Here is a 22062-nt window from a genome sequence, read left to right as displayed (position 1 = left end):
TCATGGGTCGGCGCCGACTGTGATAGAAGCGTCAGAAAGCGGGAAAGATGGTGCCTTAGGTTAGGCTTGCTGGAGGTGTCGCGTCCGTGGGAGGTTCCCGGATTCGGTGTAGAAATGAATGTCCTGGTGAAGAACATAATCCTTGCGGAGTTGACCTCTCCCGCCGAGGGCTCTCCCCTTTCATCCCAATATCGTATAGTGACTTTGAGGTGATCCCGCGCGCCTCAATCGTCGTCAGTCGCAACCTCCGTATCGTCGAGCCCCTTGAGTATTTCATCGATGCTCCGCGGATCGTCAACGGCCCAGACACCGCCACCCTTGACAGCCCCTTTCATGCCCACCTCTTTGCCAACCAGGTTGCGTCCAACCCTGCCGGGCCCGATACCCAGCCACCTCCGTACTTTTTCTTCCTTGTCCAAGTATTTGACGCTGCCCCACCAGTCGACCGTCTCGACGCACTGTCGTGCAAGCAAGTCTTTGAGCTCAGCCGCGCTCTGAAAGGGGCGCGCCGTGACATTGGAAACACAAGGCATGTGACCGGGCCATGTAACGATTTCGCCGCCACCGGGGATGCTCTTGCTCGGCTGGTCCAGGAGGCGGCGCATCTCGGCCTCGGCAGGCTTCATGAGCGGGCTGTGAAAGGGCGAGTCGGCCTTGAGGCGCACGGCGCGCGGATCGTGGCCGCCAAACTGGCGGACGTGGGCCAACAGCATCGTGATTCGCTCGATACTGCCGCTGAGGACAATCTGATTCTTGCTGTTGATGTTGGCAACGAGGACCTGCTGGACGGCGGGCAGCGAGTCCTGGACGCTGTCGGCCTTGCTGCCGAGGCCGCCGTAGCCCAGAAACTCTGCGAGCGCGTCCGTTAGCGCGGCCAGGCGCTCCTCGTTCTCGCACACCAGTGCCACCATGCCGACGTCGCCGCCGCCAATGGCCGCGCTAGCTTCCTTCGCGCACCGCGCCATGACCTCGCCTCGTCGCCGCACCATGCGCAGCGCGTCGCCAAAGGCAAGATTGCCTGCTGCTACCAGCGCTGCAAACTCGCCCAGACTATGGCCGAGTGTGAAGTCGACTCTGGCGCGCACGTCGAACCCAAACTCCTTCTCCAGCACTCGTAGTATGAGGACAGACGTCGCCATGATGGCGGGCTGCGCGTTCTCCGTTGCCGTCAGCCGCGCATTCGATCCTTCGGATATGATGCGCGTGAGAGGGGTGCCGCTGAGGGCCAGCGTCGTGTCGATCTCGTCGAGGACGGGCTTGACGGTGCGTGGAAAGGCTTCGAGCCAGGGCCGGATCATGTCGACGCGTTGAACTCCTTGTCCTGCTTGGGCAATGCATGAGCAAGTGTGCTCAAGAGCTTGGAGGTGTGCAGGGAAATGTCACCTGGAAAGAATAGCGCCGTCTTCGGCCGGCGGGGTGGAGGTGCCGTGTCGGCGGAGAAGGCTCGCCATGGGGAAGAGGTGAAAGGCGACGAGGGTCCAGGTCGTGGACGGCAGCCATGTTTTGGCAAAGCAGCGCGAGGGCGAGTCGGTGGCATGTTTGGGAGGGCAAGGCGAGGAGAGTATGATGGGACAGAAGATGATGGGATGACGGCAAGGTAGGACGACTGAGCAGTGACGCACCGAGCTTAAGCTCGAGCCATTGGCGTCCAGTGAGGTGTGTGGGGTGCCGGCGTGCCGACCCGAGGGCCCTGCGCGTTTCTTGGCCTGAGGCCACGACAAGGCCACCAGGCATCCAGACAATTTTTTTCAAACTTTCACTTTTCGTAAAATGCTTCTTTCGACCTCTCCTCTCCAACGTGCGCCGCAGCAGCAATACTGTGGCGTTGTTGTGAGGCACAATGTCAAAATTAATCGTTGCTGGCCACAGACATCGTCGTCCATGACTCATCCAAAACTACTCATGGCTCTGCTATGCTCTACAAGGGTTGCTACCGAGGCTGCCGCCGGAAAGGGGTAAACGGACACGTTTACATGGATGGTCGGAACGAATTGCGCAAAAAGAACTCGGTGGATTTGCGGGACTCGGCCCACGTCCGGGTATATCAGCGCGAGAAACCAGACATCAAAAACATGGCTTAAGCTGCAGCAAAAGAGTAAAGATTATGGAACATCTCGCAATACGCGTGCCGGATTTCCTGTCACGAAGCTCCGTTCTGGTATTACCTGGACGGCAGCAATTAGCAACCTGGCACCATCGCTCAAAGCACGACGCTTTCGACTTACCCCGTCTGGACCAAACATCCTCCTGTTCAACACCGACCCCGCCGCGACAATGGTGCCCTTCTTGATCCGGATTCCGGATAATATAGTCGAGTTCCCGCCAATGAAGACGTCCTCCTCTATGACTATCCCTCTCGAGATTGTCTTGACTTCATTTCCATCCTCACGGAACGGCCACTTCCATGGGTCGCTTGTGTAAATCTTGACATCGGGTCCAATGACGGTCCTTGGTCCGATGAATATCTCGGCGCCGTCTTCAAAGTTGCAGTTGGGTCCTATTGCAACTTTTTCGCCAAGAGTAACATTCCAACCGTAGTCGCACGTAAAGGGGCCCTCGATCCGAGCGTCTTCGGCCAGTCGGCCAGTCTTGAACGACTCTTCGCCTGGACCATCCAGCGGCGGCATGATGACGTCTCGCAAGAGCCGCATGTCGCTGTCCTCACAAATTCCGGCCATGAGCGCAAAGTTGTACTTGCGAAGCAGGGCTTTGCATCGTTTGCGGAATTCCACAAGGACCGGGTCGCTCCGAGAGTATGGCCGACCCTTCTTCATAATCTCGAAAATCGTTTGTGGAGGGGGAAGTGGTTGCTCCTGGATGTATCTGGCCCCGCGGGCCAAAGGCGTCAACTGAGCGTCCAAAACGGATCGAAAGAGACCAGCACTAGAACGAACCGTGTCAGTAAACGAACAGCAAAGATCAGAGGGATTGCCCTGGTTTCTCACCGTTGTGAATGTTGGTCCTTTTGCTGCTCAGACACCCAGGAAACTGGTTGATCTTGTTGCCCCGGCTCGACGTCTGATGGTCGTCTATATGGGTCCGAAGGAGCCCTCGCCATGATCAAAGGATACTCGGGTCCGACAGAACGGTCTTGCGAATATGGACGGTGCGGCGGTTGTTCGTCCCGAGGCGAACCCCATTGGCCGCGAAAGTCGCATTGGCTTTCCTCGCTGATTGCCGGGAGCCGCGGTTGACTTTCTTCTGTTCTGATTGGGCCTCTGTTGTCGCTGGCCTGTTCCCCGATCGGCCTTGGAATCAGTGTCAGTCGGATTCGGTTGACACTTTGATCTGCAGCAATCTAAAGATTGAAAGTGCTTACAGCACTTCGCTCCCGCTGTAATCCTCTTACCTGGGAAAGATCCTGGGACTTTCTGAAAAGCTCTGCTTCGATTGTATCGGGGTTGTCTTGGGGATTCCTGACTTTGGCCAGCTTGTCGTAAGGTAGCCCTCGCATATAAAGCCGCCGCGAAAGCAGTTGTTGCCTAAGCGCCTGTCAGCTTTGTAGGTGGACTAACCGAGCATTTCACGCACAGATGGGCTTGGTTTCGTCGCATTTCTTTTTGCGACGTCTGCAGGTCTGACAGCCTGTTTTTGTCCGATTGCTAAAATTCTACCATTTTTGTCAACAAGCGCGGCTGAATCACACGACATGGAAGAGCGTACCCGTTTCCTCTTCTTTTGTGGGTCAATCTGAACGCCTGCCTTGGTGATTTCGGTGATGCCGGGGTTTTCGCTGGACAAACGCGAGCTTAGCGCCGTTTCCTTCTTGAGTGCGGAACCATGACCTTCTTCAGGGTCCTGGTCCTCGGGCTTTTCGATGATGTGTGAAATAGCGCCTGCATTGTCGTACGCAGAGTCTGTTCGCTCGGACTGCTTTTGGCCATGCAATTCTCGTTGGTCGCCGGCCGTGGATCTGGCAACTTTTGCCTGCGGCTGGGACTGCTTCTGATGATGACGATCTAGCGATGGATTTCTGGACTGGGCTGACTCGGGGTTCTGGTCTTCCACGGGGCGCATGCCTGCTTCGGGTGAGTCGTCGTCGTCGTCGTCGTCGTCGTCGTCAGATTCAAGGTTGGAGGTGCTTCCATGGTCGTCTGAGGCAGCGCGAGCGTGGCGTTCTGGCGAAGGGCGTTCCGAGTCATCGTTGGGGTCGTCTGTTGCTAACCTTTTGCGCTTCTTTTCGGCAGGCGGCGTGTAAGGGATTATTCGAAAGTCGGTCGGCCTCTTATAAGGGCTGGGAGAATTGGTTCGTCTTGATTGTGGATCGGTAGGCGGTGTCGGATCCACGACCCTCTCAGTTTTACCCAATGCGTGCCCGTGCTCGGTCGGTAAATCTTCTTGCAGAACGGTCGTCTCAGGACTGGTCTCCAACGAGGACTGAGTGCCGGGCGGCGCAACCATGTCGAGTTTTGCAGCTTGAGCGCGCGAAGGTCGACTGTTGACGGCAGTAAATCCCACGGCGGCGCTGGCGGCGTATTCTGGAGCATTGCGCATGACCAAGTCTCGAGGTTCCTGGGCCATGGCACCAAATGGCAAGAGCAGCGAGGGTCAAAGTCGAGAGCAGACGGGTGCGCAGACTGGACTGGACGCGGCAAGGTGGGCGGCGGGCGGCCAGGATTTTTGCTGGGTCGAGGGTCAGACGCGGGCTCGTGGCTAGTTCTCTCGAGGTTATTGTCTGGCGACGCGCATCAAGCTCAGGAGGAGGAGGTCGAGTCTGGACATGGGAGAAAAGATGGCGCAAGGCAAGGCAGGCAGGCGGCTGCCGGCGCTTATGGGATGAGGCGTGTTTGGTCTGGTGTGGTCTGGTGTGGTCTGGTCTGGTGCACGCGCAGGCTAGCAAAAGCGCAGACAATGGGCCGACAGCTAGCTAGGCGCGCTGATTGCCGGTGAGGAAGAAGTAGAAGAATAGATGACGGGACGGGGGATCAGCTCAGATGGTCGCGAGGTGGAGGACGACAGGCGGCGGAACAGATCATGGTGATTGGACTGTTTGGAGGGCCAGGAACATTGATGAGGGCGGCGGAAAAGGTCGAGGTCGGCGGCTGACTGGTCCAGGTCTGACGGGAGGAAGCCTGCCAGGTCCAATGCTTGGGTCATGTTGCTTGGGCTTAGGCTTAGGCTTAGGCTTAGGCTTGGGCTTGGGCTTGGGGCTGCCCGTCGTGGCCGCCCCGGGCCCCCCCCCCCCCCCCCCCCCCCCTGCTGCCGAACGCACATTTCCATGTCCCCTTCACGCGAGGGGGCCACGGCCACCTGCCACTCCACTCCACCTCTGCGCTCCCCAAGCTTCAACTGTCCACGTGATGACCCTTTCCAGCTAGCTTCCGTTCTCAGGAACTGTACTTCACGCCGGACCTCTGCCTGCATCTCTCCCAGTCCAGGTCTGCCACCAACTTCCATCTGCCAGACTGCATGCCCCGGAAAACGACAAGTCCTCTTGGTTGGCTCCAGTGGGCCTGCATGCCACAGCTCCCCTTTTCGCTCTAGTCCTCTCCAGCAATGCACTGCTACCTACCCACAGCCCACAGGCCGACATCGTTGTTGCGTGGACGCGGCCTTTTTTTAAACCCGCACTTCTTCACATCCACACCTACACATGCTGCTGTACTTTCACAAAGCTCGTGTTGAAAAACGTCCTCTCCGCGGACAGTGTTGGCGTCCCCGCCTCGCAATCGTAGAGTGAATCAAGCATCCAACATTGCTGGCATGCCAACAAAGGCACAGCGCAGTAAAGACCCACCTGCCCTTGGCTGTGTTTCCAACCAAGCTCCCGCGGCCAAACGAGCTTTGGGACTTGGCTTGCTCTTCTTCTCTCCGACGCGCCACTTCTCTGCGTCCCCCGAGTCACTTGTCGCATCCAGGGGACGTCGACTCCACCTTGGCAGTGACAATGCTGGCCAAGCGAGTGTCCCCGCTGACAGAAACGGCCACTCGCATGCCAGTCCTGTCGCCCGGGTGGGTATTGTCAGTTGGCATGCGCGGGCAGTACGCAGTGTCTTCCCCAGCTACAACGCACGCTTAAGCTTAACCGCCAAGCGAAGGGAGGCCTTGCTCGAGAGCCCACGCCAATCCGTTGATCGAAGCTCAGAGTGCCCGCGCGGTGATGCTGATGCCCCCGGGTTACTCGCGCCGTCCCGGAGAATGGGCGCCTGGCCAATCGGCGATCCTTTACAGGTGACGGTCATGGCAAAATGAGATGATGCACATGAGGCCAAGGCATCCCGAGATTGTCCTGCCATGGCTTGCTTGAGGGGCTGGGGCTGGCTGCTGGCTGCTTCTCGGGCTCCGCGGCGCTCGTCTTTGTGGTAGAGACTTGTTGAGAAGATCTCGAGAATTTCCGCTTAGTGAACGAGTGTGTCATGACCCGTCTGCATCGTGGAGACGGGCCAATTGCCGACGACAAGGGAGTTAAATTTCTGCCATATGACAACACCGTGCGGGACGGACGACTCTTCTTTCATGATGCCTCGCGCAGTGGGTGGGTCTGTAATACCATGTCGGTCCAGCAAAACATTGGTAGGCCAAGCTTAGGCTGAAAGCTCACTGCTCTTGTACCTGTGTTTCACTCGAAGCAATATTCATGCATCGCACCGCTCATCGGGCACCCTTTATCCCTCCCTTCCCAGACCAACTATCTAAGCTGATCGCCTTTGACTGATCCTGATAATCCGCGTTACGGGGCGCTGGTCAATTCCATCCCCCCTCCCCCCCCCAAGCAAGGTTTTTCATTGCTTGTTGTGGTGGACCGCCGCTTGTCGAAGGGCTTGCTTTCATCATTCAAAAGTGGCAGAATCCGGCAAATGCGGAGCAGAGTGACGAGTGAGCAGTGAGCAGTGAGCAGTGACTCAGTACGAGAGCTAAAGAGGACTGTGCCGTAATTTCATTCATTTGGTGTGCTGCTATCACTGGCCAAAGATGTGCATGCGACGTACGTTTTGATTGATTGGAAGAACCAGACGGCCGGGGAGCTTCGAAGCCGCTCTCTGCCAGACAAACGCAACGCCACGACAGAGTCTAAAGAAGTATGGGTTTGGACTGCGAGTGTCGTATGGTTTGGGAGAACACTTTCATATTTTCACTTAGGCTTCCAGTGTCGGTATATCGCGATGTACATCACGTATTGCATAAGCCGATGAGCGTGTTCACGCGCGAGTTCACATTAGGCTGTGCGTATCGCGCCGCAGTGGGCGGGACGATGACGAACATGACACTTCATTACTCAGGGAGCATCATTAAACGACGAAAATCTACATATAATTTGCTTCGAAATGGTACCATGAAGAATACCAACCGGAATGGTGTTTCCTAATCGTCTGTCAGGGCGCACACACACTGTGCGCGAGTCGGAAAATCCACAGACCGAGCTGCAAAGCAACAGGACTCTGTTCAAGGCCACCATCGAGTGAGCTTCTTTCTTGCAAACGAGAGCTTAACTCTCGTAATCTTTATGTTTACTGAACCGGACCCGTCGTCCGTATCGGGCGGCTTTCCTCTCCGCGCAAGATTCGCCGACGAGCCCAGCCTCACAGCATTTGAGAAGTGGCTCCATCAGGGCCCATTTGACCGGCGGACAAGGAGCTCGGCAGGGTGAGCACCGCGCTACAATCAAAGTGTCGAGTAAGACAATCGTAAGCGCTCGGTCGCCAGAGAGGGCGAAGGCCGGGTGCGTACCGCGCGTCTGCGGTGTCTGTCGGGAGTTCGATGCGCAGCTCTGCCAGCTGGAGGTCGGGGACTTGGACACATGGCCCGATTACCCTGGATCTGGATGACGATGGAGGACCGCAGGGGACTGACGAATGTCTGGCGGGCCAGCGGTCCCTACATCATTTCACGCCTGTCATACCCACGTTGGGATTGGACCAGTGGAGTCCGGATGCCCGGTCGGCAAAACAGGCTCCAAGCGGCAAGGCTGTCGGCGCGAGCTGAAAATGAAAGGAGCGTTTTCGACGAGGTCAACGATCAATGAAATTGTTCGGTGGACATACATGAGATGTCCAAAGTCATTTGGACGTGGCGTTGGATCCTGCTCTGTGAGAGGCTGGCTGCGGCAAATCTGTTCATGTCTGCGCTATGTATGATCGACAACGAGGATAGGCGTTGTGTTGAGCTTAGCTTCCTGCTTTAGTCACGTAGTGCTTCTGATTATTCAAGAGTTTAGCAAGCCCTTGCCCAGACCCAGTAAATTGCCTTTTCCGCCATGTTCAACAGCTCCATAACTTTCATTAGTCAAGCCAAAGTCGACACATGGTGCGAGAAACGTCAGCAAAGGACACCGAGAAAAGGAGATAGGGGAAACTCACGTCGATGAAGCGCCCAGAAGCTTAGTATAGGAAGTATGCAAGGCCCACGTAGTAAAGGAGCAGGAGTGCATCTTGTAAGACTGCATCCGCACGAGACTGCCGCCTCGTGTGGCACAAACAACCGCTCGAGCTTCGGATACCCGCCGACGAAGGAGGATCCGTTCATTTACCTTGGCAGTCCTACGACCGAGGAAAAAAAGAGACAGAGTGGCTCCATAAAGACACTGTTGACAACATGAAGTTTGCATGTCAACGTCATGCAGAGACCCTCCTCGGGTCGTCTCGCGAGCGTGGACCTGGGCACGCGCATCCCCACGGACGATAGAGAGACCTTTGCGATCACGAGTCCGGCTCCAAAGATCGTGCTGTGTGCCAGAAGCGAAAAACAGGATCAGCCTTTGCCTTACAATCACAATTGCTTGTCAACAAGCGAAAGGCGCAATCCTCAAGCCAGTCAGCTGTGTTGCCCAGCATCTGATTGTACCCAGCCCTATTCGGCATGTTTGTCAGACGGCCGACTGAAAATGCAGCAGGGCGCGCTTGCTGCGCTCGATGCACGGTCAATCAAAGGCCTGCTCGGCGGTCAGCGGTCAGGACACGGAGAAAGAGGGCCGACACGTCCGAAGAATCAGCAGTCTGATTTCGACTTGAAACAACGCCCTTACCAACGCTCGTCTCGGTTATTGGATGCGCGAGTGGTTCAACGGACCTTGGCCGTTTGTATGGCCAATAGTATTTTGGGAAGTCCTGTGCTGGGCTTTCGCAGCTCAAATCAAAGACTGCTTGCTGACTGGACGGCTTGTTCCGAGACCTGGACCCGTGCAGAAACCGTCACGGAAGAGCGAGATTGAGCTCAAAATTTTGGAAATACGTTGACTTTTCGGAAAGGCAAGAACTCATTGAAAACAAAGGTTCGTTTCAGTTTAGAAACGTCGTTTAAAGATGTTTCCTGGGCCTTGTCTGCAAAGGAGGCAGAACCCGCAGCCAAGAAAAATGAGAATGCAATCTGCGATTGTTTTTGCTTTTTTGGTCAACATGAAGAATCTTTCATTCATGAGGAAATCAAAGAGTTGCACCTCTCATCAAGGAAAGTCGCGTCCGGTTCCCGACCGACCAGGCTGCCGGCGACGCAAGCGAAAGCAAGAGCATCTGCGGTTTCTTCTTTTTCCTTTTGTTTTCTCAGTTTTTTCTTTTCTTTTTTTTTTTTTTTTTTTTCAATTGCGCTATTAGGCGTCATTGAGCACAACAGGGGGCTCATCCTCTGACCCAAGTTTCCCCCTCGCGGCATGTCACACGGCTTAATGCAAAGCCAGCCGATGTGGCCGGCAAGAAATGTTGATGGTGCCAGAAATGGTCATTTGTCCAAACATAAACGCAAATCAGGTATGTTTGCATCCTTCTGTGCGGATGCACTGCTGGTGTGATTGCTCACTGCAAAGTTGACGAACACCAGATGGGAAGCGAGTATCAAAAAGATTCGGCAGATAAGAGCAGAAGCTGGGGAAAACGAGAGACTTCAGGGTTGAGAAAAGAATGAGACGAGCAAGGTCGAATTGTTCGGCTCACACGAGCGATGGCATTGCAGGATGTGGTGCATGTAAAGTTTGGATGGTGCTCATGAATCGGCTGGGATGCCCCTGTCGGCAGAACGGGGGGAAGCAGGCCTTCCTTCCACACTCCAGCATTTGCGATCGGGAAGGGAAACCTGGAAACTACGAATCCTCGGCCCGCGCGCCAATCACGTCCCCGTCCGGCGCCTTTACGGAGCCTGGCCAAAACTTCCACCACACTGCACTCGTCGCTGGGGCTTTCTTCTTTTCGCACTCATTACCCTAACGAACGCATCTGCTGTGTGACCGGTGGTTGTTTGCGAAGATTCCACAATGATTGGTGCAACGCATGGTCATGGATGATGCTGCTGTTTAGACAAGGGCAGCTAACTGTGCGTCTCCGGTGCGTCTGCAGAGTGCTCTATTCCATCTACAGACATTCAGGCTTGGCCAGGTTGCGACAAACACTCTGTCCATTCGGTGAGAGCACTGGAAATTCCAGTCAGGCGATCACTGAATTTGCTCGCATTCAGTCCGAAACCCCTCTTCCCCTGAGCCTCAACCAGGGCCGCGTGGAAGCCATTCGCGATGTACTATTGTTCCGTAGTCCATTTGCCCCTGTCCTTGCAAACCGACAGATGTCGGTGAAGTCGCTGCCGCGCTGCCTGCAAAGTATGCTGGGTACTGACTTTGGTGGACTTTTTGAATCTTCTGACCCCATGCATCCAACGGCCCATGGTTCGCCCACTGGTTCTGCGGAGCTGGGTAAGAAGGCGTGTTCGCATTCGGCTCGAGGGCCATGAGATTCACTTCGGACGGCACCGTGGCGGGCGACGACATGACGTCATTTGTTGCCCTGGAAAATGGAGCAACAGCGATGCTTTGCTTTGGGTAACGGGCCGCGCGCCCTGATGTCGAAGGAGACTGACCTACTGCATGTTAGGAAGCTGGTGGGTTATGAAGAGCACCGCACTCACCAGTCCCTGGATGATTCTGCCAGATGTGTGGGCGTTGAAACCCGCCCAAGCTGCCATCACAGCCTGGTATTTGCGGCTCGTTAGAAGCATGTACCATTCCTGGGTCGGACGCTGGCCAGGATGTCGGTGTCCATTGCATCTCAGTCTGCGAAATTGGCGGTGTGAATGTGTGATAGTAACTATCGGGTTGAAAGGGTTCAAAAGCGGAGGACACGCCAGCTTGATTCGCGTAGAGGCTGGCTTGAGAAGCATCTGCGACCAGCGCGGTGTTTCCAGGTTCAGGAACCGTGTGATGCCCTGCATCGGAAGAAACCATGCCCTGACCAGTGACTTCTCCTGGAAAGCTTTTGTGTCGCAAGGTCTGCATCCGCACAGAGCCTAGTGCCTGCATTGCGGGATCCGCTGTCGGTTTCTCAACGTCTCTTGGATATTCTCGAATGATTTTGACGCATTGGGCGGCGAAAGGATGTGTTTCAGCCATGGCTTCCAGGTCCTGGATCCCCTCAAGTAGACCTTGAGTAGCTTGAGGATCCGGCGTGTCTTCAAGATGTTGGACAGAGCTCCAAAAAAGAATATGGATAACGAGTGGCGGACAGCAATTCACGGAACACGTTTGTCGAAAGATCCTCATCAACTGTGTAATGTTGCAAGCTGATTTTCGGCACATTTCCCAAGGGCGGACATCAAAATCCACGAAGGACAGGTCGGTCGCAAGTCTGAAAAGGAGGAATATACAATTGTGGTAAATCATGCTATGCGAGACTGTCAGCAAGCTTTCTTTGATTTTGGTGTCAAAAATCGAGAGGGGTAATCGATGGAGAGCCACCCAACGTGCTTTACCAATACACCGACTGTTGTCTTCGAGTCTCCATGTAACTTACTTGAGAAGCAGAATAGAAGGCAAGTTTAAAGGGGTCTCGGCAGACACCAAATACTCTGCCTGGAGTTTGGTTGGAAGTCCATGATACCATGACTGAAATTTCGCGTAACAATGCAGGAGCGTTTCACTTGTCAATTGCTCACCACGGGCGAAGATGATACTTAACATACCACTTGTAATTTCGTAAAAGCCAGTCAGATGATAAAGTATCTCGGGAATTTGGCTGACAGGTGCGACTGGTCTTGTGGGCGACTGGATGTACTGTTTCCAGCTTGGATCTTCATTGCCGGACTTTAGGCCCTCCTTCTCAATCGTCATGGCGAAATTCGGAATAGAAGGGGTTCGTCCGGTACATAAAGCCCAAGCCCTGCCAACCCGTCAGTGGAATAAAAACCAAACAGGGGAAGGAATTTGAGCTGACACATCTAACGCGTAACAACCCCAAAACACGTAAGAGTGCTCATGAAAATCGGTCTGATCTTGGGAAAGACTCTGCTCGCTGGACACCGAGAGGTGAAGACCCATTTCGATGATCATCGTCATGGACTGACGGATATAGCGGAAACCTGAACTATCCCTTCCCATTGAGATTTCCCTGAGGCTCATAATTGCGAGTGCTTTGATGGTGGAGATTGATGAAGAGTGCTCCTCATTTAGAAGCCTCCTGGCCTCGGCAAAGAATTGGTCACCAGCTGTTCGAGCATCTTTTGGGTCTGTGCGGACATCTAATCGATCAGAGTAGTGGCAAGAAAACGCAAGGATGGCGTTGACAAGGAGTGGACTGCAATTTTTTAAGTCTCCTTCTTCAAAAGCTTTCCAAAAGACTTGCTTCGCACCGACTGGATGATGTGGATGAATGCGACTGAAGTAGAGCCCGAGCAGATGATGAACCAGGTCGGTTGGCGCAAAAGTCCAGTTTACCTTGCCCTCCAGCGGAGCCTCCAGCGGAGCGGCAGAGTGCGAATCCTGGGCTGTTTTTGTGCCATGGGCTGCACCTAGATCTCGAAGACTGAGAATCGATGTTTTGCCATAGTGTATGCGAACGCCGGTGCGTGGACTTGGCAGTATCTCGGCAGAAGCTTCTCCTTGGTGTTCTACCGCGCCAAATCTGAGGGTTTGTGCCGACTTCGCTAAGGCATCAATGTCTTTGCAGCCTTGGATCTGTTCGATGAGACGTGCAGCTTGGGCGCTGGGGAGGGCCTTCACTGATGCGGCCAGTTGACTCGTGGATTCAGAGGAGGTTTTGGAATGGCCGGCATCCTCGGCGTCTGGAGTCCCTTTCGTGCTCAACTTTGAATCGCCTCCGTAATGGCATTCGGTCTTGTAGACAGCTGTACAGGAGGAGCAAGAGGGTATAGCCCCATCGCATTTGCTTTTTCTCTTACGGCATGGTGCACACTAAGCAATTGGAGGAATGGTTTCAGCAACGCAGTGTAATAGCCATGGATTTGAACAGCGACTTACAGCCGTCGGGGTGCACTTCCTTTTCCTTTCTTTCGAGGACTCGTCCCGAGCCTTTCCACTCTCTCCGCGCGCGGCTTTCAATGGCGTGTATTTTCTCATATCGAGAGGGTTGATCTCGGTCGGTTGGTTGAGGAGTGGACTTGAAGAGGCGCAAGAGGCACACTGCGCCTGAGTCAATCAAAAGCCGAACGAGCCACAGCCCAACCCTTTGGCGCAGCAGGCTTTGGGAACAGGTACGGCATGCTATGGCGCAGTAATCCGCCCAAGATCGCTACGTCTGCATTGGAAGTCAATGCTTGTTGCTTCTCTGGATACGTTGTCAGGTCTTCAGAAGCGACCTTTCTGGCAGTCTGCTGTCGGGAGCTTGCTACAAGACCTCCAAGTAGACAGAAGCACATGGATGAAGATTAGTACTCCGGGGTTCGAATGGCCAATTCAAGCAACCATGACTGTCTGGCATGACTTGTCCGTCGTCCGCAACGAGCTTACGAACCCGGACGATCCTGAAGTCGGCCCACTGTTAGATTTTTGGTGGACTTGTTGGCCCCGAATCGACTGTGCCGTCACTTGTTGGGCGAAGCCTTCGGAACGGCTTCTTAGCCAACCGCAAAGCATGCTCCTTCGACCGGCTCACTGGATGCTCCTTGCACGATGCCCGTGGAAGTCGTCACAACTCTTGAATCTAATTGAACGTCTACAAATCTCCTGTTCGACCTCGCAGCTGAAGGTGGACCAGGACCCATGGTTTTCGAAGGGTATAGAAATTTTGCAAATGGAATTCCAACCACGGCGCCATGAATAGGCCTGAAACATATCCAAAGAAGAGACTGCCTCTTTAACTCGCAGGTCGCAGAGGCTGACATTTCGTAGTCTGCAACTCATCGTCTCCCAACGAGTCATGTTGTATTTCTTCACTCTACCGATCAACCTCCACCTTGGCACCCTCACCGTTTGCTTGAGCACCACCTCCGGTAAGGGGAATAGTCCGGTCCAGGGGCGGCAGTAGGCTCCTTGCCATCTGTCTTGACTGTTGAGCCATGACTGCATCCATGATCACCAAAGCCGCCATCGACTCCACAATCGGCACGGCCCGCGGAACAACGCAGGGGTCGTGTCTGCCCTTGGCTTCCAGAACACCCTCCGTCTCGTCATAGCCTGCAGTCTGCTGAGCTTGTCCAATCGTCGCGGGTGGCTTAAAGCCAACGTTGAAGTAGATGTGAGCGCCATTGGTGATACCACCCTGGACGCCACCCGAGTTATTTGTCTTGGTTGTGAGTCGTGGCCGAGCAACAGATTCAGGAGTGCCATTCTGCGCCGGCGCCTTGATGAACGGGTCATTGTGAATTGATCCCGGTACCTGGCAGCCTCCAAATCCGGAGCCAATCTCAAAACCCTTTGTTGCGGGGATGCTGAGCATTGCATGGCCAAGTAGGGCCTCGAGCTTGTCGAAACAAGGCTCACCCAGTCCAGAAGGAACATTGCGAATCACGCAAGTCACAGTGCCTCCTATGCTATCGTGACGGTCTCTGTATTCTTCAACAAGTTGCTCCATGCGCTTGCCGGCCTCATGGCTGGGGCATCGGACGGGAATGAAGCTGTCAACGGTCTTGCGATCGATCTTGTGTATGAGGTCCAGAAAGTCGGGATTCGTCGAAGCAGTCGGGTGCTCGGGAGTAGGAGGGAACAGGAATTCCTTGCCAACTGAGGCCGTGAAAGCGACAATCTCGACACCGTAGGCCTCTCTTAGGTACTTTTCCGCGATCGCACCAGCAGCGACGCGGCCTAGACTCAAGTCAGCAATAGGACCAATGCTTTTTGCGCAATCGCCACTGACCAATGGTTTCACGAGCACTACTTCTACCGCCACCACTGCTCGCCTTGACGCCGTATTTCTCAAGGTAAGTCCAGTCAGCATGGCTGGGTCTGGGGAACCTGTCCATGGTATTATTTCCGTAATCGTTGGGTCGCTGGTTCTCATTCATGACGCGCATGGCAATTGGAGTCCCCAGAGTGATTCCAAATTCAGTGCCCGATTGTATTTCTACGCGATCCTTTTCGTTTCGTGGGGTCGTGATGGCGCTCTGTCCGGGACGACGACGAGTCATTTGAGGTTGAATATCAGCCTCCGTAAGGCGCATGCCCGGGGGACAGCCGTCGACGATGCATCCGACTGAGAGGCAGTGCGACTCGCCGTAGCTGCGCCAAGTTAGAACAACTGCTCTTGAGATGTAGATGGTCCTGTCGTGAGCTCGATTGAGTCTTACGTGGTGATGCGGAAATGGGAGCCGAAGGTGGACATGGCGGCGGAGAGAAACGGCGACTATCAAACGCGACGGATGGCGGTGATCAGTAGAAGGTGCTCTCGCAATGATATAAGGCAGTTGAATGGTATGACTGTTTTCGTGCAAGTACCAAAAATGTCGGATGCCGACGGCGGGGACGTCCGATTTGCGGCAGAAAATTACCGCCGGCTGCCGACCGCCTAATTTCCATTGCAACCTGCTCAGTTTTGATCGATTCTTTTGTCCGCCATCAGCTCATTTCAATGGCAGAGTCAGACTATCACACTTTTGCTATATCACGCCATGAAACACATCATCTCATTGATCGTCTGCAAAAGCATCGCCGCGGCAAGATGCTCCTGGGAATGCACCTTGACTCTTCGCCAAAATCCACTTGCTAACCAGGCATGCCGCGCATTATGTCCATAACGCCAACGACACTGTCCGCCAGCCCACCTGCCTGTCTTTCTATAGTCTCTACATTGACTCTCTCAAGCGCCGCCTGCATGCCATCCACCACCTCTCTGTCTTCAAGAACCTGTCCCATCACCTGACCTTCATTTGTCCAGTACTCCTCTGACCTTTGACGGAGGCCCCTGTCCCGGGCCACAGTGTTCTTGAGCGCACCAAGCATACTGAGCTTGCCCCTTAGACCTTCGGTCGTTCGGATATTGTCCTCGAGCCTTTCGACTACCGTGGGAGGCATGGCCAACCAGCGATTGGTAGATGCTAGGTAAACGATGTACCCTAGGGCTGCATCTGCTATGGCAAAGCTCAAGTAGCGCAAGGTGCGCATTCGCCAGTAAAACGGTTCAATGTCAACCAGACGTGTCGCAGTGGCATTCTTTTGGTAGTTGTAGGATCCTACTAGCCAGACTTCAATGGCAGCAAGTGAAACACCTGCTATTGCTGCTGGTGTCCTCCAGCGCGCACCGTGTATGCCGGAAATCAGCGATGACGTCAGTACTCCCAAAACCGTGAGGTGGAGCAGATGCGGCGCGAGAACTGAAGGCAGCGCGTAGTAAAAGTAACTCGAAGGCTCCTGAGAAGTACAGTACGGACAGCTGGCCAGAACATCCGGTCCATGCGCGAGGTAGAGCAAGCGAGACTCCAGATTGACAAACTTGGCCTTTAGAAGCTCGTCTTTTTCGGAAAGCTCATGTAGGGAGCTTAGTCGAACGAAGAGAGGTCCGTTGGGAATCTGCAAACGGGACGATGTGGCGCGGAAGACATTCTCGGGAGCGAAATATGGAAACGAATACAGGAAGGCAAAAAGAGCAAACGCGTAAAGAAGATTGAGAGAGCGCGCGACGGCTGGGGGCAGTGGTCGTATGCGCGAAGGCGGAGCAGTCCTGATGGACTGGTATGTCTGGTAACCCCTCGTAAACAAGAAAGGGCCAACCCACGTCAAGATGCGCAGGATGCTGGAAAAAGAAGTCAGTCGGGCGGTTCTGATGGAGTCGAGCGTGCTGAGGCATACCCTGAGAAGGAGACCATCTTGCGTCGTCCTGCACCCGTGGAGTTACTTGGCTTGGAGGTAGCTTGCGCGCAAGTTCATTGTGAAGTTGAATGTCGCAAGCCAGATTGCAGCAGAGCACACCGCGAGCTTTGGCCCTTTGTGCCCTCATTGTGGCGTCGTGGCGCACTAACAGCCGCCGCGATAAACTGTGGCTGGTGCTCCAACGCACTTGACACCAGACTCCTCCGCCGCTGCAACTCGACCGCTCTACTTCATCGCTCAACTGCCCGGGACTCTCCACCCACGGCAAGTTCTTGCGCACCACCTTGATCTGTCTTCGGCTTGCTTGGCTCGCCACCATGACGGAACCGCGCATGCGCATGCGCCAAAAAGGCCAGCAGTTTGACACACGAGACCGTAAGCCCAGGACAAAGTTCTATCCCAAGTTGCCTGTAGCTGACGCTTTTCAGTCGAGGCCTATCTGGTTGCGTTCGGAGATGACCGTCATCCGCTCCCCGAAACCATTCGAGTTCTAGACGAAATAATCACCGAGTTCGTCTCACCCCATCACACGGTTAAACAAGAAGCTTGCTAACGCCTCGATAGCTTCATTATCGAAACTTGCCACGAAGCCGCCCTATGCGCGTCTTACTCACGCCGTGCCAAAATCAAGGTCGACGACTTCAAATTCATCTTACGAAAGGACCCCGTCAAACTTGGAAGAGTCACTGAGCTCCTTAACAAGGAGAAGGACATCAGGATGCAACGTAAAGTCTTTGCTGTCGACGACGAACAGATCGGAAAGGAGGAGGGCAAGGAAGAAAAGCGCAAAGGAAAGAGAAAGGAAGGCAAAGGCGAAGAGCGCCCTGCCAAAAAGGCCCGAAGCAACAAGGACTGAAGGCCATGCCTTTGCCGGCACCTTCGCAGATGGTGCATTAATTGGTGAAGGGCTTGCGGTTCTGGAAATCTTCATGGTGTTCGGAGTTTTCGGAATATATACCCAACGGTTGAGAATTAATACCAAATACCTATCACAACAGACCCGATTACCTCGCCGAAGAACGCAAACGAAATCCGAAGCTGGAATCATTCGCTCGCGGGAGCAGTATGTGAGATATTTGTACTAGAGGCCCTTGTTACTCCTCCTTTTCCAACCCTTGCTCCTCAGGCTTCCAGCGTGGATCTTCCTTGCTAACAATTATCTCGTCCACCTTGACCCTTTCCTCGACAATCTGTTTACCGTTGACCAGGTCGTTTTCTGAGACGCGCTTGTTGGCTTCTGCCTCATCTTTAGCGATACCAGCCTTCACATGCCTGCCCACCAAGCGCCTCCTCGCCGTCTCAAAGTCGACCTCGACAAACCAAAGCTCGTCCATCAACCGTGCAGCCTGCCGCCAAGGGTCGCGGTCCAAACTGAGATAGTTGCCTTCGAAGAGCAGTATGCGCGTAGTTGGGGCGATGGCGATATCGTCTTGCACTGGGTCCTTGACGGCGTGGTCGAAGCTGGGAGCGTACAAGGTGCGAGTCTCAGGTGCAAGAGGTTTGCGCAGCTCTTTGATAAGGCGAACAAAACTTTCAGCATCGAAAGTGAAGTGGGCTCCACGACGCGCATGAGCCATGTGAGGGTCTGGCATTGCGTCCAACTGAGCGCGAGAAAGGTGATAGCCGTCCATGGGCACAAGTCCTGCTACCGGAGGCTCGCCAGCACTCGCGCCAGGCAATTGCGCATGGTAGAGCTCATTGAGTCGAGAGGCAACCTTGGCAGCAAGCGTCGTCTTTCCACTGCCCGGAATTCCTGACACTCCGATGAGCAGGCGTTGCGACCGGCTCAGGTGGTGGAATTTGTCTACTCCAAGTCAGCTAATTTGTCGGCGAGCTGTGTCGAGCGCAGACGTACCCCAGACTTTGGTTGCAAGGCGCTCTACCTGATCTTCCATGTTGCAGTGCGCGAGAGAAACAGAATTGAAGACCTCGTTGCTGGGAAGCTGGCGGCTTTTGGCTCAGGAGCTCGCGTGGTGGTCCCACCGCGGGGTAACCAACACGACCCGGATGACGTCGGGACAACTTAACCAGGCCCAGGCCATCGGCAAACATTCGCTTCTCAACGTCACCAAGTCCGCAGCCATATGGGCAAGTCTCGCGACTCCTAAAGACAAAACCTTTCCAGGCAAAACGACAAGTGGGTATCTAATCAAAGAAACTACGGAGTCCCATACACCAGCGTGTGCAACTGCTTTCTATTCGGACCCCCGTAAACGTTCAACCAGCAATATCCGTACTCTGGGCAGCTGTGCCGACGCCGTTGTTAGCTCGAGCTCATTACAAGGACCTTCCAGACAACTTACAATACTGGATCTCGGCCAAAGATAATGTGCCAAAGATACTCAAAGACTCGGCCGCTGTTCTCGTCATCCATCTCCGTATCAATCAACCATTGCCGATACATCAGGTAGTCTTCGATTGGTCGAGTCATGATCTGGTTGCTCGAGACCGCAAACTGAGCACAGCAGGGTGCTGCAATGATCCCTGGACACGGCGTCGAGGGAAAGAACACGTCCCAAACGAAACTCATGTTCTTCTCGTACATATGGTTCTCTGGTGTGTCCTCTCGGAACGGTTGGACTTCAGCCGGACAGCCCGGCGCAAGAGCGCATCGAAGGTTGGCAAATCCCGCCTCCTGGACGAACTCTGTTTGAAGTGCTTTGAGCGCAATCATGTTGCTCCCCGCTGGTATGCCGTCTGAATGCCAAAACTTATCCAGGTGGCTGTGGATGAAGGCTACGGTGGACGGAAATTTGCCGTAATTCTCGATGATGTAGGTGAGATACGCCATGGCCTGTACGCCGTGGTTAGACGTGGAGAGACAACTGGCTGATCATAGAGCTCACTTCTTTCCCTTTGTTTATGGGTGTCTTGAGGACGGCATCCTCGTCGTCCACACTGTAAATGGCCGATTGCCAGCTGGAAAAACGTCAGCAAAGGACTTCGGCCCAAATGTGAGATAACCAACTCTGGCAATTCGTCTGCTACCCAGCTCGTATCGTCCCTTTGCGTCTTTGCCATCACAACAATCTTGTCCGGAACGGCTTCCATGTAGTCACCTGGACTATCTACCACATCATCTTCACCTTCGTCGCCATCCTGCTCTCCAGTGTCCTCCGACGAGTCGTCTACGTCCTCGGATGGGTCTCCAGTGTCCGCAGTACTAGCCTCAGAAGAGTCTGGAGAAGCTTGCCCGGAGCCATCTTGTTCGGATTTATTGTCTTCTTCCATCGTCGTCGGCGATGATTCCCCAGTTCCTTCAGGTGGCGTCGACGGACCTTGGGTCACTTCTGCCACCTTCTCGTCTGCGTCTTGGCTTGTATCTGGCCATGACTCTGTCGGATCCGGTCTCGGTGTTGGCGTCCCAGAGCCGATAAACTTCGGATCGATACTGGTTATTTTGCTGCCGCTGCTGCCCAGATGTGAGATGCCTTCAGATATGCTGCCCTTGAAGGAGCTGAGCTTCCCCCTTCGGTCCTTGATGTAATCGGAATGTTGGATGATGGTCCAGAGTATTATCTGCAGCACAGCAGCTGAAGCCAAAGTCCCGAGCCGAAGAGGCGTTCTCATCTTTCGAGCAACCGACGCCCAACGCTTGCGTGCGAGCCGTACGACCGCATCAGCAATCAAAAGGCAAACCGGATCTTCGAAGGGCAGAGTTGGGGTTGGCCCAGCATATCAAGGCAGCGTTTACAGTCCGGGCACGGCTCCACGCTGGGCCTCTTGACCCTGCCCTTTTCTAGATACATCAGGCCGAGCCCCACGATAGTCGTCAAGGGCCGCGGCGCGGTGACGCGCGGTTCCCTTTTTTTCGATGGGCGCCCTTGCGCTGCCTCGCAGCGCCATGCTACGCCAGAAGCCATACAGATATTCAAGATGAAACTGAAGGACGAATAGCGTCGCACTTCGCTAACCCTAACTGCTGAACAAAAGTGGCCCAGTCATACGCATTCTCCCTAAAATCGCGTTCTCGCTAGGCTCATGCCCCCCGATGAAGTGCCGATTCTCCGAGCGCCTTCTATACACACGTGGAACGCCTCGAGACAACCATATAAGGCTGGATGGATCTCACGTTGCTTGGAAGACTTCCTGGACAGCTCTCGTGGAATGGGTCTTGCTCATATTTTTCTCCTTACCGTCCATATCTGCTCATCAACGTTATCCGACGGCCGTGTAGCTCGGATAAAGCCGCGACCTTTATATTGCCTCATTTGTCCCTACTCCTATTCCCACGACCCTTTTTGACGGCAAAGACGGAATGTGCTTTGTACTGAATATTCTCACGCTTTCCCCTTCACTAGACGAAAAAAACTCTGTGGCGGGCATCCCCTATCTCAAATGACTTTGAAGCAGTCGCTCTGCCTCCACATCGACCAATCATGCAGCTCAGCCTTCTCAGTGGCCGTGCCTAGCCTTCTGAGTGGTCATTGCGGATGATTTGCTGTAGCGTCCGCTGATAGCTCAGGAAAAGACTTGCAATCACATTCGAGATGTGCGGACATGTCCCCCAATGCAAGAAACCGGGGGATGGATAGAGGGACTGCTGAGAGCTGAATCATGAACAGGGACGCAATTCCGGGTGTTTTTCTTGCAATGAACGCGCACTCTAGTGCGGTATGAGATTCTCGCCCTGGCTTACGCAGCTGTATTTTCAGGTGGGCCGATGACGTGGCAGATCATTCACGCCGGAATGCGAGGCTCTCGCAATTGGTGGTTGTTTCAATTGACCTAGGCGCTCCGCCGTTTTCTTTGGACGACAACGTAGAATCGTTTCAGAAAGGTTGAATTATGAGCCGTGGACTGCTCTTGGAGAGAAGCGTCTGTTCGCGAGTGGAGTGATTGCATAATCAATATAGTGAGGGTGGAGTCATGGATTTCTTATTCGCTTCTCTTTGTTCCATTTTCTGTGGTTCCTTCCATCCTTGTTTCCCGATGGATATATGCGGACGTGATCAGCGTGCAAGGCACACTTCGGCGCCTGTTCTTCCTGAGCCGGAAGCGAAAAACTTTAGATATTGAAAGGCTAAGGGGTGGTGAGTGAAAAGCTGATGAGAAGCGCATTGTACTGATTGACGGAGTGTGTGTTGCGAAAGACATTTCATCTGGGGCGG

At 54.3% G+C, this 22062-nt stretch overlaps 9 protein-coding genes across 9 annotated transcripts; 1 reads left to right on the top strand and 8 right to left on the bottom strand.

The window, feature by feature from the left end:
- Positions 1-31: 31 nt before the first annotated feature.
- IWZ02DRAFT_120441 (malonyl-CoA-acyl carrier protein transacylase) lies at positions 32-1729 on the bottom strand. The gene is made up of 2 exons (XM_066761458.1): positions 1384-1729; positions 32-1321 (listed from the first exon to the last, which is right to left on the bottom strand). Exons 1-2 carry the CDS (start codon positions 1535-1537, stop codon positions 225-227), a joined length of 1251 nt encoding a protein of 416 aa, XP_066625810.1. The 5' UTR covers positions 1538-1729; the 3' UTR covers positions 32-224.
- Positions 1730-2102: 373 nt separating this feature from the next.
- IWZ02DRAFT_370470 (trimeric LpxA-like protein) lies at positions 2103-2774 on the bottom strand (the record flags this gene model as incomplete). Its single annotated transcript, XM_066764502.1, has 2 exons — positions 2103-2155; positions 2237-2774. The coding sequence occupies 2 exons, from the start codon at positions 2772-2774 to the stop codon at positions 2103-2105; spliced, it is 591 nt and encodes a 196-aa protein (XP_066625809.1).
- On the bottom strand, positions 2675-4692 carry IWZ02DRAFT_120724 (uncharacterized protein). The gene is made up of 6 exons (XM_066761460.1): positions 3786-4692; positions 3664-3733; positions 3532-3610; positions 3350-3482; positions 2946-3248; positions 2675-2813 (listed from the first exon to the last, which is right to left on the bottom strand). The coding sequence occupies exons 1-5, from the start codon at positions 4519-4521 to the stop codon at positions 3061-3063; spliced, it is 1206 nt and encodes a 401-aa protein (XP_066625808.1). The 5' UTR covers positions 4522-4692; the 3' UTR covers positions 2675-2813; positions 2946-3060.
- A 5577-nt stretch (positions 4693-10269) lies between these two features.
- Positions 10270-13363, bottom strand: IWZ02DRAFT_120323 (fungal-specific transcription factor domain-containing protein). The gene is made up of 5 exons (XM_066761457.1): positions 13169-13363; positions 12126-13102; positions 11706-12071; positions 10825-11576; positions 10270-10776 (listed from the first exon to the last, which is right to left on the bottom strand). Exons 1-5 carry the CDS (start codon positions 13265-13267, stop codon positions 10406-10408), a joined length of 2565 nt encoding a protein of 854 aa, XP_066625807.1. The 5' UTR covers positions 13268-13363; the 3' UTR covers positions 10270-10405.
- A 412-nt stretch (positions 13364-13775) lies between these two features.
- Positions 13776-15578, bottom strand: IWZ02DRAFT_441146 (chorismate synthase). Its single transcript, XM_066766893.1, has 3 exons — positions 15433-15578; positions 15003-15364; positions 13776-14950 (listed from the first exon to the last, which is right to left on the bottom strand). Exons 1-3 carry the CDS (start codon positions 15465-15467, stop codon positions 14085-14087), a joined length of 1263 nt encoding a protein of 420 aa, XP_066625806.1. The 5' UTR covers positions 15468-15578; the 3' UTR covers positions 13776-14084.
- A 91-nt stretch (positions 15579-15669) lies between these two features.
- On the bottom strand, positions 15670-17026 carry IWZ02DRAFT_413033 (uncharacterized protein). The gene is made up of 2 exons (XM_066765742.1): positions 16931-17026; positions 15670-16874 (listed from the first exon to the last, which is right to left on the bottom strand). The coding sequence occupies exons 1-2, from the start codon at positions 16945-16947 to the stop codon at positions 15848-15850; spliced, it is 1044 nt and encodes a 347-aa protein (XP_066625805.1). The 5' UTR covers positions 16948-17026; the 3' UTR covers positions 15670-15847.
- IWZ02DRAFT_441143 (transcription initiation factor IID, 18kD subunit-domain-containing protein) lies at positions 17023-17934 on the top strand. Its single transcript, XM_066766892.1, has 3 exons — positions 17023-17326; positions 17380-17461; positions 17516-17934. Exons 1-3 carry the CDS (start codon positions 17269-17271, stop codon positions 17805-17807), a joined length of 432 nt encoding a protein of 143 aa, XP_066625804.1. The 5' UTR covers positions 17023-17268; the 3' UTR covers positions 17808-17934.
- An 11-nt stretch (positions 17935-17945) lies between these two features.
- On the bottom strand, positions 17946-18945 carry IWZ02DRAFT_120183 (P-loop containing nucleoside triphosphate hydrolase protein). The gene is made up of 2 exons (XM_066761456.1): positions 18807-18945; positions 17946-18755 (listed from the first exon to the last, which is right to left on the bottom strand). Exons 1-2 carry the CDS (start codon positions 18844-18846, stop codon positions 18046-18048), a joined length of 750 nt encoding a protein of 249 aa, XP_066625803.1. The 5' UTR covers positions 18847-18945; the 3' UTR covers positions 17946-18045.
- A 164-nt stretch (positions 18946-19109) lies between these two features.
- On the bottom strand, positions 19110-20002 carry IWZ02DRAFT_371261 (uncharacterized protein; the record flags this gene model as incomplete). The annotated part of the gene is made up of 4 exons (XM_066764552.1): positions 19110-19197; positions 19255-19745; positions 19798-19870; positions 19920-20002. The coding sequence occupies 4 exons, from the start codon at positions 20000-20002 to the stop codon at positions 19110-19112; spliced, it is 735 nt and encodes a 244-aa protein (XP_066625802.1).
- Between the last annotated feature and the right edge of the window lie 2060 nt (positions 20003-22062).

This window comes from Phyllosticta citriasiana (genome assembly GCF_038021145.1).
Source record: "Phyllosticta citriasiana strain CBS 120426 chromosome Unknown IWZ02scaffold_2, whole genome shotgun sequence".
Classification (NCBI taxonomy): Eukaryota; Fungi; Ascomycota; class Dothideomycetes; order Botryosphaeriales; family Phyllostictaceae; genus Phyllosticta; species Phyllosticta citriasiana.
This window is presented reverse-complemented; position numbering and strand designations above follow the sequence as displayed.